General features: G+C 41.4%; 1 protein-coding gene across 1 annotated transcript in view; it reads left to right on the plus strand.

The window, feature by feature from the left end:
• The window catches only part of WASHC2A (WASH complex subunit 2A), a 69,096-nt gene that overhangs the window by 28,316 nt on the left and 26,151 nt on the right, over window positions 1–14,629 (plus strand). Inside the window, 7 exon segments of the mRNA XM_066244207.1 lie at window positions 112–171; window positions 557–730; window positions 2,092–2,216; window positions 3,304–3,390; window positions 3,943–4,044; window positions 6,467–6,598; window positions 7,862–8,025. Coding sequence (XP_066100304.1) covers window positions 112–171; window positions 557–730; window positions 2,092–2,216; window positions 3,304–3,390; window positions 3,943–4,044; window positions 6,467–6,598; window positions 7,862–8,025 — 844 coding nt within the window.

Consider the following 14,629-nt stretch of genomic DNA (forward strand, 5'->3'; position numbering starts at 1 on the left):
AGATCTCTTACTAGTTTTGTATTATGTGACGCACATATCTTAGGAAGGCGCATTTAACAAGGGCAGTTATTTTGTTTGTTGAAGTAGTTATCCTTTTCTTTCTTGTTTTAGTGTCTTCATCCTTCAAATCCGGAAAGAAAATCCCAGCAGGAGCAGTTTCTGTGTTTTTAGGTATCATATTGTAGCATTTGTTTTTTAAAAACTAAATAAGAATTATTTTGCCATTTTTAACATTGTCATTTTCCGAGGGCTGGCTGGAGAGTAGGAGGGGCTTCAGTAGGCCTGGGAAAGCTCACAGAAGGGGCTCATGTACTGGGGGAGCTCAGATTCTGTTAGAAGTCGGTGACTTTGGACCTTTTTGTATTGGAGCGACCAGTGATTCTGCATTACATTCTGCAGCAGGAAAGGATGGAGGTTATTGGGTCTTGTTACTGTGTTTTATGGATGAACTGAGACTAAAAATTCTTGGTGCATGGTAGTGGTTTTTTCCCATAAAGCCAGCAGGAGGTCCACCCACACTTGCTCACAGCCCACTGCCTTGCTTCTCTGCCCACAGGGAACAGCAGTATGTTTGGTGCAAGCTCTGCTCCATCACCACAGGAGCCCCAGAAGCCCAAGCAGCCCACCCCAGGGAAAAGCCTGCACCTGCCGGCACCCATTGGCCTCTTTGATGATGACGATGATGACGATGACTTTTTTGCAGCATCCAGTAGCAAACCCTCCAAGACGGGTACCTGTTCTAGCCTATACAGTAATTTTTGCCAGGAAAATAATATTGACCTAAAAGGACATAAAACTTCTCTAGTTCATATCTCTTGTACCAGAACCCCTTCTGAAGCATTTCTGTCGTAGAGGTGTCTCATCTCTGCTTGTGTAGTTATAGGTACCTTGGAGAGCTCTCTGTTATGAACTGATCTTTTCCGCTTTGAAAACTATTTGCTAGGAATTCTTCATTAGAGCGAAATCTGGCCCCTTGTAATTGCTCAAGAATTTTAGTTCTCACCTTTGGAATTACAGAGAAAAAAAATTTTTTGTTGTTTATTTTTAGTGAGAGTGACAGACAGGATCAGACAGGCAAGAAGGGAGAGAGATGAGAAGTATCAACTCATAATTGCAACACCTTAGTTGTTTCTCATATGTGCCTTGACTAGGGAGCTCCAGCTGAGCCAGTGACCTTGGGCTTTAAGCCAGTGACCTTTGGGCTCAAGCCAGTAACCATGGGATCATGTCTATGATCCCCCATTCAAGCCAGTGGCCCCATGCTCAAGGCGGGTGAGCCTGCGCTCAAGCTGGTGACTGCGGGGTTTTGAATGCGGGTCCTCAGCATCCCAAGTTGATGTCCTGTCTACTGCGCTACCGCCTGGTCAGGCTACAGAGAAAATTTTATTTCTATGTATGTCTGTATGCAGTAATTAGTTAATTAATTATTTAAAGTGAGGGTAGGGTAGATACAGACCCTCAGCTCCCCAACCGGGATCCACCTGGCAATCCTGTCTGGGGCCAGTGCTCTGCCCATGTGGGCCATGCTCATAACTGAGCTATTTTTAGTGCCTGAGATGGAAGCTCCAGAGAGTCATCCTCAGTGCCTGAGGCCATTGCACTTGAACCAACCTAGCCGTGTCTGTAGGAGGGGAAAAAGAGAGAGAGGAGCGATAAAAGGGGGAGAGGGATGGTGGGAGAAGCCTTTTCTGTGTATCCTGACCAGGAATCAAACCTGGGGCATCCACATGCCAGGTCGACGCTCTACTACTGAGCCAGCCTGCCAGGGCGAATGATTGATTCTTAAATGGTCTTTCTTTTTTAGGTCTCTTTATCTTTTATTCCAATCCAAGCTACTCTAGGAGGCTGTTGCTTGGATCAGGGTGCAACCAGATGGTTAGACCATCTGTCCTGTGTTTCTTTTGAGCTGCTGTTGTGTTCTTCAAAAAATTTCAATCTAGTCCACTTAACATTTCTTGATAACTAGTCAAGAAATAACATACTTTTCTAAATTTACTGTTTGGGAGAGAAGAATTTTTAATCTTTGAATTTTATGGCAGATTTTTTTTTTCCCACCTTAATGTAATTCTATGCTTTGGTATCTTTTTAAAGACAAAATCAAACCCATTGCCAGTATCTTTGATGAGGAGGAAGGTGATCTGTTCAAAGAAAAAGCAGCTTTGCCAGAAGCTGCTGTGAATCAGACAGAGGAAAATAAAGCGAGAGCAGAAAAAAAGGTGAGCAGGAGGGGTATTGAACACAGGAGTGTGGATTTGGGGCATCTGGTTAATTCATCTGCAGCACAGAGGGGAAGCATGGTTTCCTGTCAGTGTGCAGGGAAGAATTTAGACACACAAGGTTGGAAGAAGAGTGCAGCGCACTCCCATGAAACTACCAACCAGATTTAGCGGCTGTTGGGATCTGCCCTACCCAGCTGTTGTAATATCTGTTGATGATCTTTACCTGACCCAGTTAGCGTGTTGTGGGGTGCAAAATATTGTTTTTCTAACTATTGCACTTTTTTTCTGCCTGTGTTAGCTGGTATTCTTCTGAACAGAAGAGCCTTTTCTCCTCCTTTCCTGTTTTTTTTAATATCATTATAGGATTGTGGATTTTCTACTTACGTGTTATAATCCATGAGCTTTGTTTCTGTTTTTCTTTTTCTCGATGCTCATAGATTGTGTTATTGACCTGTTTGGCCAGTGCAATGTGTCCCTGTCAGTCTTGCAGCTCTTCTGGCTGCTTTCTCTTCCCTTGGCTGTCCTGTACCCCTGGTTTTTCTAAAGCACATCTCGTGTCGTGTCTCCACTGTGAAACCTTGACCTTCCCACTGCCCACCACCTAGTCCCAGCGCTCAGAGCCTGGCAGCCCCTAGGGTGGCCCACCTTCCTGTGCTGGCTCCAACTGTGCACATCCCTTTGTGCACTTTATGAGATGGGCAGCCTGACCTGCTCTCTGATGCCCCATGTGTGCCCACTGCTTTTCTCTTGCTGTTGTCTTCTACCACCGTTTGCTCTGCCTAGGATGTTCTTGTTTTTGCTGTCTGTGTCTTGTCTGTCCTGAGAAATTTATGTATCAAGGGACTATTTCTTTTCTCTTTTCTAACTTATACTAATTTTGGAATTCTTTCTCATGCTAATTCTCATTTTAAGTTAGTTCTTTGTCTGAACCTGGTACGTGTTCACGGTCCATGTGTTTTTATTCCCCTGGCATGTGGCCTGGTGCCATATTCTAGCAGAGACTCACTATTTTTATATGAATCTCTGAATAAACTCTCATTTTCAGGTATCTTGTTTATTAACTCTTTTTTTCCCCCCAACAAAGGTTACTCTACCTTCCAGTAATAATAGTAAGCTCGTGTCGGAAACAAAGACTCACAAAGGTTTATTTTCAGATGAGGAAGATGTTGAGGTAAGGAATTCTTTTTTTTAGTTTTTGGAATTAGTCCATGGATATAACATTAGGTACTACTTCTGAATCAGGATTTTCTCAGTAGAGGTACCAGAATTTTCATTATGTTCTTTAGTTCTTCTTTGAAATCTCATGAGAACACATGGTCTTAGACAGCAGTGTGTGTGCAGTTCTTACTGCTGACTTATGGCTATTGCGTCTCTGGGAGGGACACACTCTGCAGGGTGCTCGCATTGTCGGCCACTGGTTGGTCCTCAGTTTGATGAGGCACTTGTACCAGAATGAAAATCCACACTAATTTTTTTGGCAGTCTCATTAAAAAGTGGGCTTAGTGATGGAGTGTCAAGCATCCTGGCACAGGTTTTCTCCTGTGACTGGTCCCAGTGTGCAGCGGGCACTGGTTTGTGGACAGCCCCATTGCTCTAGGCACCGTCCTGGAAATACTTTTTCCATGGAGTGACACCAGCTCTCAGAAGAGTCATGACAGCCACCTTGTTACTATCTTTCATGTTGTATTTCTGTTAACCAGGAACTTTAATCTTGATTCAACAGGAGTTGTTCTCTTCTCAACATGTGACTAAGTCAAAAGATGCTCCTTTACTGCCTAGCAAACTCCCCACATCAGTCTTGCTTTTCGATGATGAAGATGAAGAGGTAAACGTGCAGCACAAGATGATCAAGTTTTTGCTTAGTAGAAAACTGTTGCTTATGTAGCCTTTTAGCCAGATGTTCAGTCAGTAGGATAAGGTGGTGGTGAAGCAGTCAAGCCATCTAAGGCTTATGTAACAAAAACATTTCAGTTTTTATTTCAATGACTCCTTCCTTAAGTTCTCTTAGCTATACAGAGGGCAGGACATTAGATTCTTGACCCAGCTCTTATGGAGGAAGGCTTTGCAGATTTTCACTTAAAATATTTCCCTTTAAGAAATACTTTTTAGAGGCTGGATCTGTGTTAGATAAAGGGGAAGTAACAGAAGAAGGCCGCCATGTCCGCACCTCACTTTTTTTCCACCTTGGGTATGAGAGCAAAATGGGGGAGAGAAATTGGGGGGAAAGCAGAGAAGACCTTCATTCTCACGCACACTGTGCGGTGACTGAGCTCTGGGCTTTGGCATCAGGCCTCCACATTCACAGCCTAACACTACCACTTGCAAATAAGGACCTTGGCCAAATAACTTACCCTTTCTGAATCTTATGGCTTAATAGCATGTTAGGGTCATTGTGACAGCTAAAACAGCTAATGGACAGCCTTTGGTACAGAGCCTGGCATGTAGTAGATGTATTGTAAATGCTAGCTCTTGTCACCAGTCTCCCCATTTGGATGCCAGTACATATTTCTTCTGGCCCTTCCCACCCTCGTGCCCTCTTTCAAAGCCCCTTTTATCAAGTGTTCACATTTCAGGCCTGTCCATCTGCTGTGGGACATTGATAAGGGTGTTTCTCAGTCTGACTCTGGCTCAGGCCCTCTGATGGTTTTGTTATTCTAATTTAAATAAAAGTACCTTTTTTTTAAATTTTTTATTTATTTATTCATTTTAGAGAGGAGAGGGAGAGACAGAGAGAGGAGAGATAGAGAGAGAAAAGGGGGGAGGAGCAGGAAGCATCAACTCCCGTATGTGCCTTGACCAGGCAAGCCCAGGGTTTCGAACCAGCGACCTCAGCATTTCCAGGTCGACGCTTTATCCACTGCGCCACCACAGGTCAGGCAATAAAAGTACCTTTTTTAAGAAAACATTTTTAAATTGAATTTATTGGGCTGACACTGTTAATGTAATTATACAGGTTTCAGGTGCCCAATTCTATACAGCTAGTGCTCGACATGACCACGATTGGTTCCGACAGACCAGTCGTAACATGATTTGGTTGTAAGTTGAGTAGGCTATACTGTATGTACAGTACTGTGAAATGATATTATAAAAATCTTTAAGTCATATTTTATCATAATTTTATTTCATTATTACATATCATAATTTTCTTTGTTCATTTTATGCCATTTGTATCATCTCGACACCATTTTGTTTCTTATTTTTACATTCATCAGGTTTAAGTAAAACACTGCATTACCAGTATAACTGGTTTAATATTTGCAAAGACAATTTCTTGGTAGACATCTTGGGAGGGGTTTGATGAAAAATATCCAAGACACAAAACACAAATTGCTGTACCGAGTCTAGGATAACAGTTGAAATGGTGCACACAGAGATGGTAGTGCTGCTGGAAGCTGGTCTGCACTGTCGTATGCCCAGCCGGGCAATGCTTGCGCTGCCAGACGTGGAGCAGTCGTGGCTAGCAATTGTGGTCATAAAGTCGAATGGTCGTAAGTTGCATAGGTCGTAAGTCAATCAATATTTGTAACACATCTCTGTATACTGTATTGTGTATTCTAAATAAAAGTGCCTTAATAGGCACCTGGCCTGCTTGGTGATACAAAAATTTACACATGCCTTTGAACCTGTGAGAATCAGCTCTTGGTGGGTCAGTGATTTATTTGCTAAACTGTTTCTTAAGTTTGTATTGTCTTTTTAAACTTACCCAGAAACACAAGTCAGTCCTTCCCTCTGTCCCAAGTGTGTGTCCAGCATAAATACAACAGCGAGAAAAGCTCCACATTTCTCTCCTTTTATCCATTACTTTAGTTTGTAATGCAAGAAAGACAGGTCAGCTTGCTGGCTGCTATAGGCCACCGTACTGCTCTCACGGTGGTTGCTAGCTGTGGCCCTTCCAATAAGCACGAAGGCTGCCCCACCTGGTGGGGCCATGTGTTCCATTTCTGTGAGCTTGCCCGTATATTCCTCCCTCTAGTGCTCCCGCCCAAGTGTCCACCTTTGAGTTCTGTGCTTGTTTCTCTTTTGTGGATGGAGAATATGGTTTAGGAGTATTATATACTGTTTTAGGCATGTATGTGAGAGAAGTGGGATTTACTAGCATTTTGTGTTTTTTCCCCCCGAAGGTGTTACATATATTTTGTAACTTGACTAGAGATTTATTCTGTAATAGTTTGACATGAGAACATGCCATAAGTCTTTTGTTTTACACATATAAAGTTGTCACAGTCTTCTGCCACTTGTTTTTCTAGGATAATCTCTTTGGGGCTACAGCTGCTAAGAAGCAGACATCACCTTTACCAGTTCAGAGCCAGGAGAAAGCTAAACCCCCGGAGCCCTCAAAAAAGAAATCATCTGCCTCATTATTTAGCAGTGATGAGGAGGTGGGTTGAAAGTCCCTCTCAGAAAACGATAAGGCATTGTGTGATGGGATTTGAGCTGTGGCTATCCTAAACAATATCTTTTTCTACCTGCTTTATATCTAGTGAAGTTCTGTCACTAAAGACTATATTCACAAACTAGCTTTCTTTTCTTGAAGAAAGATATTTAATATAGTGTATTAAATTAAAGGTTAATCTTTTAAAAAATGGTTAGAAATAAAATAAGTAAGGCCCTCAAATTATAATATGTGCTAATTCAAATGTGTTAGTCCTTATTTTAACTTATTACAATGATCACTGTGTTTTATTAATCAAGAACAAGAATCTAGACATGGTAGGAATATTCTATGCAGGCTTAAGTACTTTTTTATTAGAGTGTTAACCACATTCCTGTTTACCATCCAGATACATATCAGCAAAGGCCGAATGAGTGTGGTTTAGCTGCTGTTTAGCTGTACAGACAAAGACTTTAAATACAGGGATATTAGAAACCCTGAGCATTAACAATCTTCCGGTATTATAATAATGCTCTTCTTTAACATTGGTGAGTTATGAGGCAATGACATGGTGAAAGGGGCACTAGCAGTTTTCATCACGTGGTATTTACCCATGTAGAACATGGGTAAATATACACTTCTTTTCTACCCTGCTTTGGGATTTTTAAATTAAAATATTTTTCTCGGCCTGACCTGTGGTGGCGCAGTGGATAAAGCGTCGACCTGGAAATGCTGAGGTCGCCGGTTCGAAACCCTGGGCTTGCCTGGTCAAGGCACATATGGGAGTTGATGCTTCCAGCTCCTCCCCCCCTTCTCTGTCTCTCCTCTCTCTCTCTCTGTCTCTCCCTCTCCTCTCTAAAATGAATTAAAAAAAAATTTTTTTTAAAAAGTGTGGGTTTATTTAAAAAAAACTATTTTTCTCCAAAGTTGCGAGTTCTTGATTTAATTTTAAAAATTCCTCTTCTTTTTCATCTACCTCTTTAATTTATTTTTCCTTGTCCAAACAGAGCAGAACTATAGAGAGGAAAAACACCATGGTAGACAGTAGAGGAAGGAGGAAAGAATGAGAAGGTCTATGAAGTCAGAACCCAGCTGTCTAGATTTGAGTTCAAAGAAAAGTCTTGGACATGAGCTTTTTTCAGATGTGATACACATAGTGTAATACTTAGTTTAACTACAACTTAGTTTAATGAATGGAAATTTTATTTTACTTCATAGGTTCCTTAGACTACATTGCTACTGGGTTTTAATACATATTTTATATTTAAAGGACCATTGGAATATTACTGATTCACAGACCAATTCAGCATCTGACAACAGGCCTAAAGGAGAACTTAGGGACTTGAGAACCACCTGGGATCAGGAGACTGTGAAAAAGACCAGCCTCTTTGAGAAGAACAGTGATGATGATCTGTTTGTTATTGCGAAGGACAGGTGAGAGAATCATTGTACAAAGTCATTTAATCTGAGTCTGTGGTGACAAGTGAGGTCTTTGATGTACAGGTTGTCAGTTTCTGAGTGAGCTACAGATCATTCATTACCTAGAAGTCACACAAAAGAGAATGTCTTTGATTTTCACTTGCAAGATATTCTTCCTCAATATTGGGATTTTTTAAATGGATCTTTAATTCTTTTTACCTATCATCATTTTAACCTTAAATTTTTATTTTTCTTAATTTATTAAAAATGTAAGTCCAGTTTTTCTATTTCTTGTTTTTCCTCTGGGATACACCAGAAAACGTAGAGTTTGCTCAAGGTTACTTGAGTTTGTCATTTGGATAGACATTTGCTTAGCAGGATGGTTCTCTGCAGAGCTGAGCTCTGTCACACCAGTTGTTGGTCCTCCTTAGCTGATCTGTGTGGTCCTTCACAGTCATTCATACTTGGACTGAAACTGGCAGGGTGTACAGAGTGAGCATGGGCTGCGGTTGGGGTTGTAACATGCTGCTGGGTGAGCTGTGCATTCAGAATAACTCCCCTGCAAATATCTTTTTTTTTCTCTTGAAAGCTGTAAAGTAGTTACTTTTAAATTCAACTGAATGGGCCTGACCTGTGGTGGTGCAGTGGATCAAGCATCGACTTGGAACTCTGAGGTCGCCAGTTCGAAACCCTGGCTTCCTGGTCAAGGCACATATGGGAGTTGATGCTTCCTGCTCCTCCTCTCCTCCTCTCTCTCTCTCTCTCTCTCTCTCTTCTCTAAAAATGAATAAATAAATAAAAATAATTAAAAAAAATTCAACTGAATGGTAGTAGCATAAAGAGGTAATTGATCAGACATGGTGATTTTATGCACTGGTATGGTTAAGCTTTTGTTTTGATTTGATAGATCCAAAAGCACCTCCTATTTCTATGTCTTAATACTGTGATATCTTCAAATGTCACCATTTCTACTTTTGGCCCCCATGATTTCATTTCTGGATGTATTATTGGCTTCTGAAGAAAATAAGGTTCTAGAACCCCAAAACCGGATAATAAATTTTGACCCTCCGATTGCTCTCTGAATGACCTTAGACAAGATACCTCATCTCCCTGGGCCTGAGTTTCCTCATCATTAAACACAAATACTAATAGTACTTCTTTCATAGGATCACTGAAAGGATTAAATCAGGGGTCGGGAACCTATGGCTTGAGAGCCAGATGTGGCTCTTTTGATGGCTACATCTGGCTCACTGACAAATCTTTAATTAAAAAAATGTTAAAAATATAAAACATTCTCATGTATTACAATCTATTCATTTCCTACCGCTCAGTTCATGGTTGCGGGTGGCTGGAGCCAATCACAGCTGTCCTCCAGGACATCACCAAATTTTTATTGGATAATGCATAACTAACAGGTCATTGTATGGCTCTCGCGGAATTACATTTTAAAATATGTGGCGTTCATGGCTCTCTCAGTCAAAATGGTTCCCGACCTCTGGATTAAATAAACTCCACATGTGAAATACTTAGCATAATAGCTGGTACATCTAATTGTTACCATTTATTGTCATGTATGTAGAGGAAATAACCTTTCATTCCTTTATTTTGCTGTGCTCTCTTGCTCTGTCTTGGGACACTCATCTTCCTTTCTTATCTGGCCAGTTTCTTGAAAGACTGAGTGTAAGCCCTATCTCTTTCTTTCTCTCTCTCTCTCTTTCCCTCTTTTTGTTATGTGAGAGGTGGGGAGGAAGAGAGAGACTCCTGCGTGCACTCTGACTGGGATCCACCCGGCAAGCCCACTAGGCCTAGAGGGTGTTGCTCTGCCCATCTGGGGTCCTGCTCCATTGCTTGCAACCAAGCCATTTTAGTGCTGAGGAAGAGGCCATGGAGCCATCCTCAGTGCCTGGGGCCAACTCACTCCAACCACTTGAGCCATAGCTGTAGGAAGGGAAGAGAGAGAGATAGAGAAAAAGAAGGAGGAGGGGTGGAGACGCAGATTGTTGCCTCTACTGTGTGCCCTGTTCAGGACTCGAACCCAGGATTCTACACACCAGGCCAACACTCTACTGCTGAGCCAACAGGCCAGGAACAAACCCTCTCTTTTAGAAAGCCTTCCCTAACCTGAACAGATGAAAGAGGAGAAGTAAGTAGTAGGAGTTCAGAGCAGAAATGGCTCCACTTCTGTATGCTCCTCCTCTATTGCCCTGGAGCATTTTCTACATTGCATAGCAGTTACCTTGGGCACATCCTCCCTTTGCTCCTACCACACACATGGCCACAGTCAGAGGTCTGGGAACATGTCTCATTTGTAGGTCCTAGTACCAACTACACACCATTCCTGCTTTTAGTAATGCTTTCTCTGCTTCCGACTCATTTCTTCTCCAACAGGTCCAGAACTTTTCTCTAAAATGTAAGGTATGGGCATTTTTCTTAAATAATTTAAAGCTTTCATCAGATTCTCAAAAAACAAAGTTTTTTATAGACACTTATTGTAGGAGAGAATGTGGGAGAATAGGAACCCTCAGACATCCTGCTGGTAGGGAAGTAAAACAGTGCAGCCACTTTGGAAAACTGTGTAACCGTTTACCAGAGACCATATGACTTAATTTCATTCTGAAGTATATGCTCAAGATAAATGAGCCTTGCCTGACCTGTGGTGGCGCAGTGGATAAGGCGTCAACCTGGAAACACTGAGGTTGCTGGTTCAAAACCCTGGCTAGCCTGGTCAAGGCACATATGGGAGTTGATGCTTCCTGCTCCTCCCCCTTCTCTCTCTCTCTCTCTCCCCCCCTCTAAAATGAATAAAAAAATAAATAAAAATTATAAAAAAAAAAAAAGATAAATGAGCCTTGGCCTGTTAGCTCAGCGGTAGATCATTGACCCAGGTTGTGGAAGTCTTGGGTTTGATTTCTGGTCAGGACACACAGAAGTGACCATCTGCTTCACCTCTCCTCCTCCTCCTCCTCCTCCTCCTCTCTCTCTCTCTCTCTCTCTCTCTCTCTCTCTCTCTCTCTCTCTTTCTTCCCCTCCCACAGCTATGACTCAAATGGCTTGAACAAGTTGGCCCTGGGCCCTAAAGATGGCTCCATGGCCTCACCTCAAACGCTAAAATAGCTCAGTTGCCAAGCAACAGAGCAAGCCCCAGATGGGCAGAGCATCACCCCATTGGGAGCTTACCGGGTGGATCCCGGTTGGGACACTAGCAGGAGTCTGTCTCTCTGCCTCCCCACCTCCACCTCCCATGTAATAAAAAAAAAAAGAAATGGAAACATGTCCACTCAAAAACTTGTACATGACTTTTTTAATGCTAGTTGGAAATAACCCTAATGTCTTTCAACTGCTTGAAAGGATAAATGAAATATATTAGGAATAAAGAACTAATTCATGCTATAAACATGGATAAATGACCTTTGAAAATATTGTGTTAATTGAAAGAAGCTAGTTACTCCTTGACTGTATAACTCTATTGGTAAGAGCATTTTCCTGAAGCACAGTGATTGCTGGTTCAATCCCCAGGTAGGACACATACAGGAACAGATTGATGTCCTATCTCTTTCTCTCATTCTCTCTCCCCCCCCCCATTCCTGTCTCTAAAATCAATAAAATATATATCTAAAAAAAGAAGCTGGTCACAGAAGACCACATGTATGATTCCATTTGCATAAAATGTTTATAATGGATAAATCCATAAAGACAGAAAATAGGTTAGTGTTTGTCTGGCATCAAGGGAGAAGGAGAATCGGGAGTGGCCATTACCAGGTACAGACTTTCATTTTGGGTGGATGGAAATATTGTGAACTTAGATTATGGTGATAGTTGCACAACTCTGAATGTACTAAAAACCAGTGATTTTGCCCTATAAAAAGGTTAATTTTAAGGTATGAAAATTTTATTTTCAAACCACTAAAAGAAAAAAGATCTATAACCCAAATGAAGTTGTAAAATATTGCCTTGTAAGAAGGGTATTTGAATGTCCTGGTTTTCCTGGACAACCCTGGCTTGTGCCCCTCGTTGCAGTATAATTATTAATAATTTCCCTTTCAGTCTCAGAAATGTCCTGGTTTTCGTGGTAAACACTATGGCCATCATAATGTTTTCTGATATCTATACTTTGTATTTATTTAAAATTTTTTAAAATTTATTTTAGAGCTGAAGAGGTGGGGAGAGAGAGAGACAGAGAGAAAGAGACAGGAACACTGATCTGTTCATGTATGTGCCCTGATTGGGGGTCCAGTCGGTAACCTCTTTGCTTCAGGACATGCTCCAACCAACAGAGCCATTCGGCCAGAGGTGATACCTGTACTTTTTAATTTAAATAAATCAAAATGCTTAGCCTATTATTTATAATGAGAAAATTTCTAGCTTACTGAGCAGCATATTTTTCTTCTGAGGACAGAGCTTCATTGGTTGCTGAGAGAATGGAGTAAGGCCAAAGTTAAGGGCCATCTTTTCTGTTGTAGCTATCTGTGTCCAGAAAAGAAATAACTAGCTTTCCCCAGCTTACTTTCACAAACTGTCATCAAGTGTTTTTTGTAGGTTGAGTTTTTTATTTGTGTGTTTGTTAGGAAATTACTTGTTCAAGTCAATAAAAGTCAGTGTGTAGAGAACCAAGATGGCAACGGAGTAGGCAGATGCAGACTCCCAGCTCACACCACCAAACTGGATTACAAATTAATTTAGAAACAATCAGCGTGAAAAACCAACTTTGGTCTCAAAAACTAAGGAGCAAAGAAGAAGCCACACTGAGCCTGGTAGAGAGCTCTGAGCCATGGTGGGTCTCCCCTGCTTCCAGGAACAAAGGAGGGGTGAGACTGAGAGCCCAGAAGGGTTCTCATTACAAGGAGAAGAGCAGAGAATATCACTCACAGCCACTTCCCTGGGGATCTGGGAATGAGATGAGATGAGAGGGCTGGCTTATCTTCCAAAAGGTAAGTAGGTAGAGAGAGAGAGACAGTGATGGGCAGAGGAATGCATGGGATGACCTGAGAAGCTGACTCATCCAGTGTGGAGACGACCATAGCTAGGGGAGGGGTTGAACCGTCTACAAAGCACAAGCCTAAAGTTGTTCCAGGTGACCCACCTCCAGAAAGCTCTCCAGTTACAATTAGAGCAACAAGACACTGCTGAACACAGAAAGTGGGGAGGAGGGAAAGTAACTCAGGTGTCCATGGAGATCTGAGATACAACTCCCCCTACTGAAACGAGAAAGCACCCCGCCCAGGAGAGAAGCTGGTGCAGATCGGGCCTTCAGAGTCTCAGGTTACACCCACCACATTCCTGGATACAGCCCCAAATAAACCCCTGCGGAGATCAGCAAACAAGACTACCACTGAGTTAAGAAAACTGAGAGGAAAACAAACAAATCAAGACTTCATAGAGGCTCTACTAGGTAAGGAGATCACAGCTGGAAGAAGCCTACAGTCATAGAGAATAATGGGTAGGCAGAGAAGCATAAATCATACGCATCAATAAGATAAATCCTCTGATAAAAGTCTTGGACGAATCAGAAGTAATCAAATTACCGGATGCAGAGTATAAAATAATGATTTTTAGGATGCTTAAGTATCTCAAGGCTACAATGGATGGACTTAATGAACACTTCAGTAAAGAAATTGAAAGCATCAAAATGGACATGGAAATCATAAAGAAGAACCTGACAAATGACAAACACAATATCAGCAATGAAGAGTACACTGGAAGGAATTAAAAGCAGGCTGGATGAAGCAGAGGATCAAATCAGCGACTAGAGGACAAGATAAATGAAAGCATGGAAGTGGAGCAGCAAAAGGAAAGAGACTGAAAAACTCTGAGGAAACTCTTAAGAGAGCTCTGTGACAACCTTAAGAGAAACAACATTCACATCATAGGGATTCCTAAAGAAGAAGAAAAAGAACAAGGGTTAGAGACCGTGTTCAATGAAATCATAGCTGAAAACTTTCCTAAATTGATACAGGAAAAAAATCACACAAGTTTAAGAAGCACAGAGAATTCCATTAAAGAGAAACCAAAAAAACTCTACACCAAGACACATCATAATTAAAATACCAAAGCTAAGAGATAAAGAGCAAATATTAAAAGCTGCTAGAGAAAAAAAGGCTATCACCTACAAAGGAACCCCTATAAGAATGACATCCGACTTCTCAACAGAAACACTTGAGGCCAGAAGGGAATGGCAGGACATATCCAAAGTAATGCAGAACAAGAGCTACAACTAAGACTTCTTTATCCAGCAAGGCTATCGTTTAAAATTGAAGGAGAAGTAAAAAGCTTCCCAGAGGGGGGAGGGAACCTCAAGGAATTCATTATAACCAAACCAATGCTGCAAAAAAATGTAAAGGGGCCTGTTGTTAACAGAACAAAGGGGAAAAGAATATAGTAAAAGAGAATATAACTTTAAAGAATAAAATGGCAAAAAACAACTACATATCAATAATAATATTAAATGTAACTGGATTAAATGCTCCAATCAGAAGACATAGGGTAGCTGAATGGATAAGAAAACAGGACCTGTACACATGCTGTCTACAGGAGACGTACCTCAAAACAAAAGGTACACATAGACTGAAAGTAAAAGGATGGAAAGAAATATTTCATGTGAATGGAAATGAAAAAAAAAAAA

This window comes from Saccopteryx bilineata, chromosome 9, assembly GCF_036850765.1.
Source record: "Saccopteryx bilineata isolate mSacBil1 chromosome 9, mSacBil1_pri_phased_curated, whole genome shotgun sequence".
NCBI classification, from domain to species: Eukaryota; Metazoa; Chordata; class Mammalia; order Chiroptera; family Emballonuridae; genus Saccopteryx; species Saccopteryx bilineata.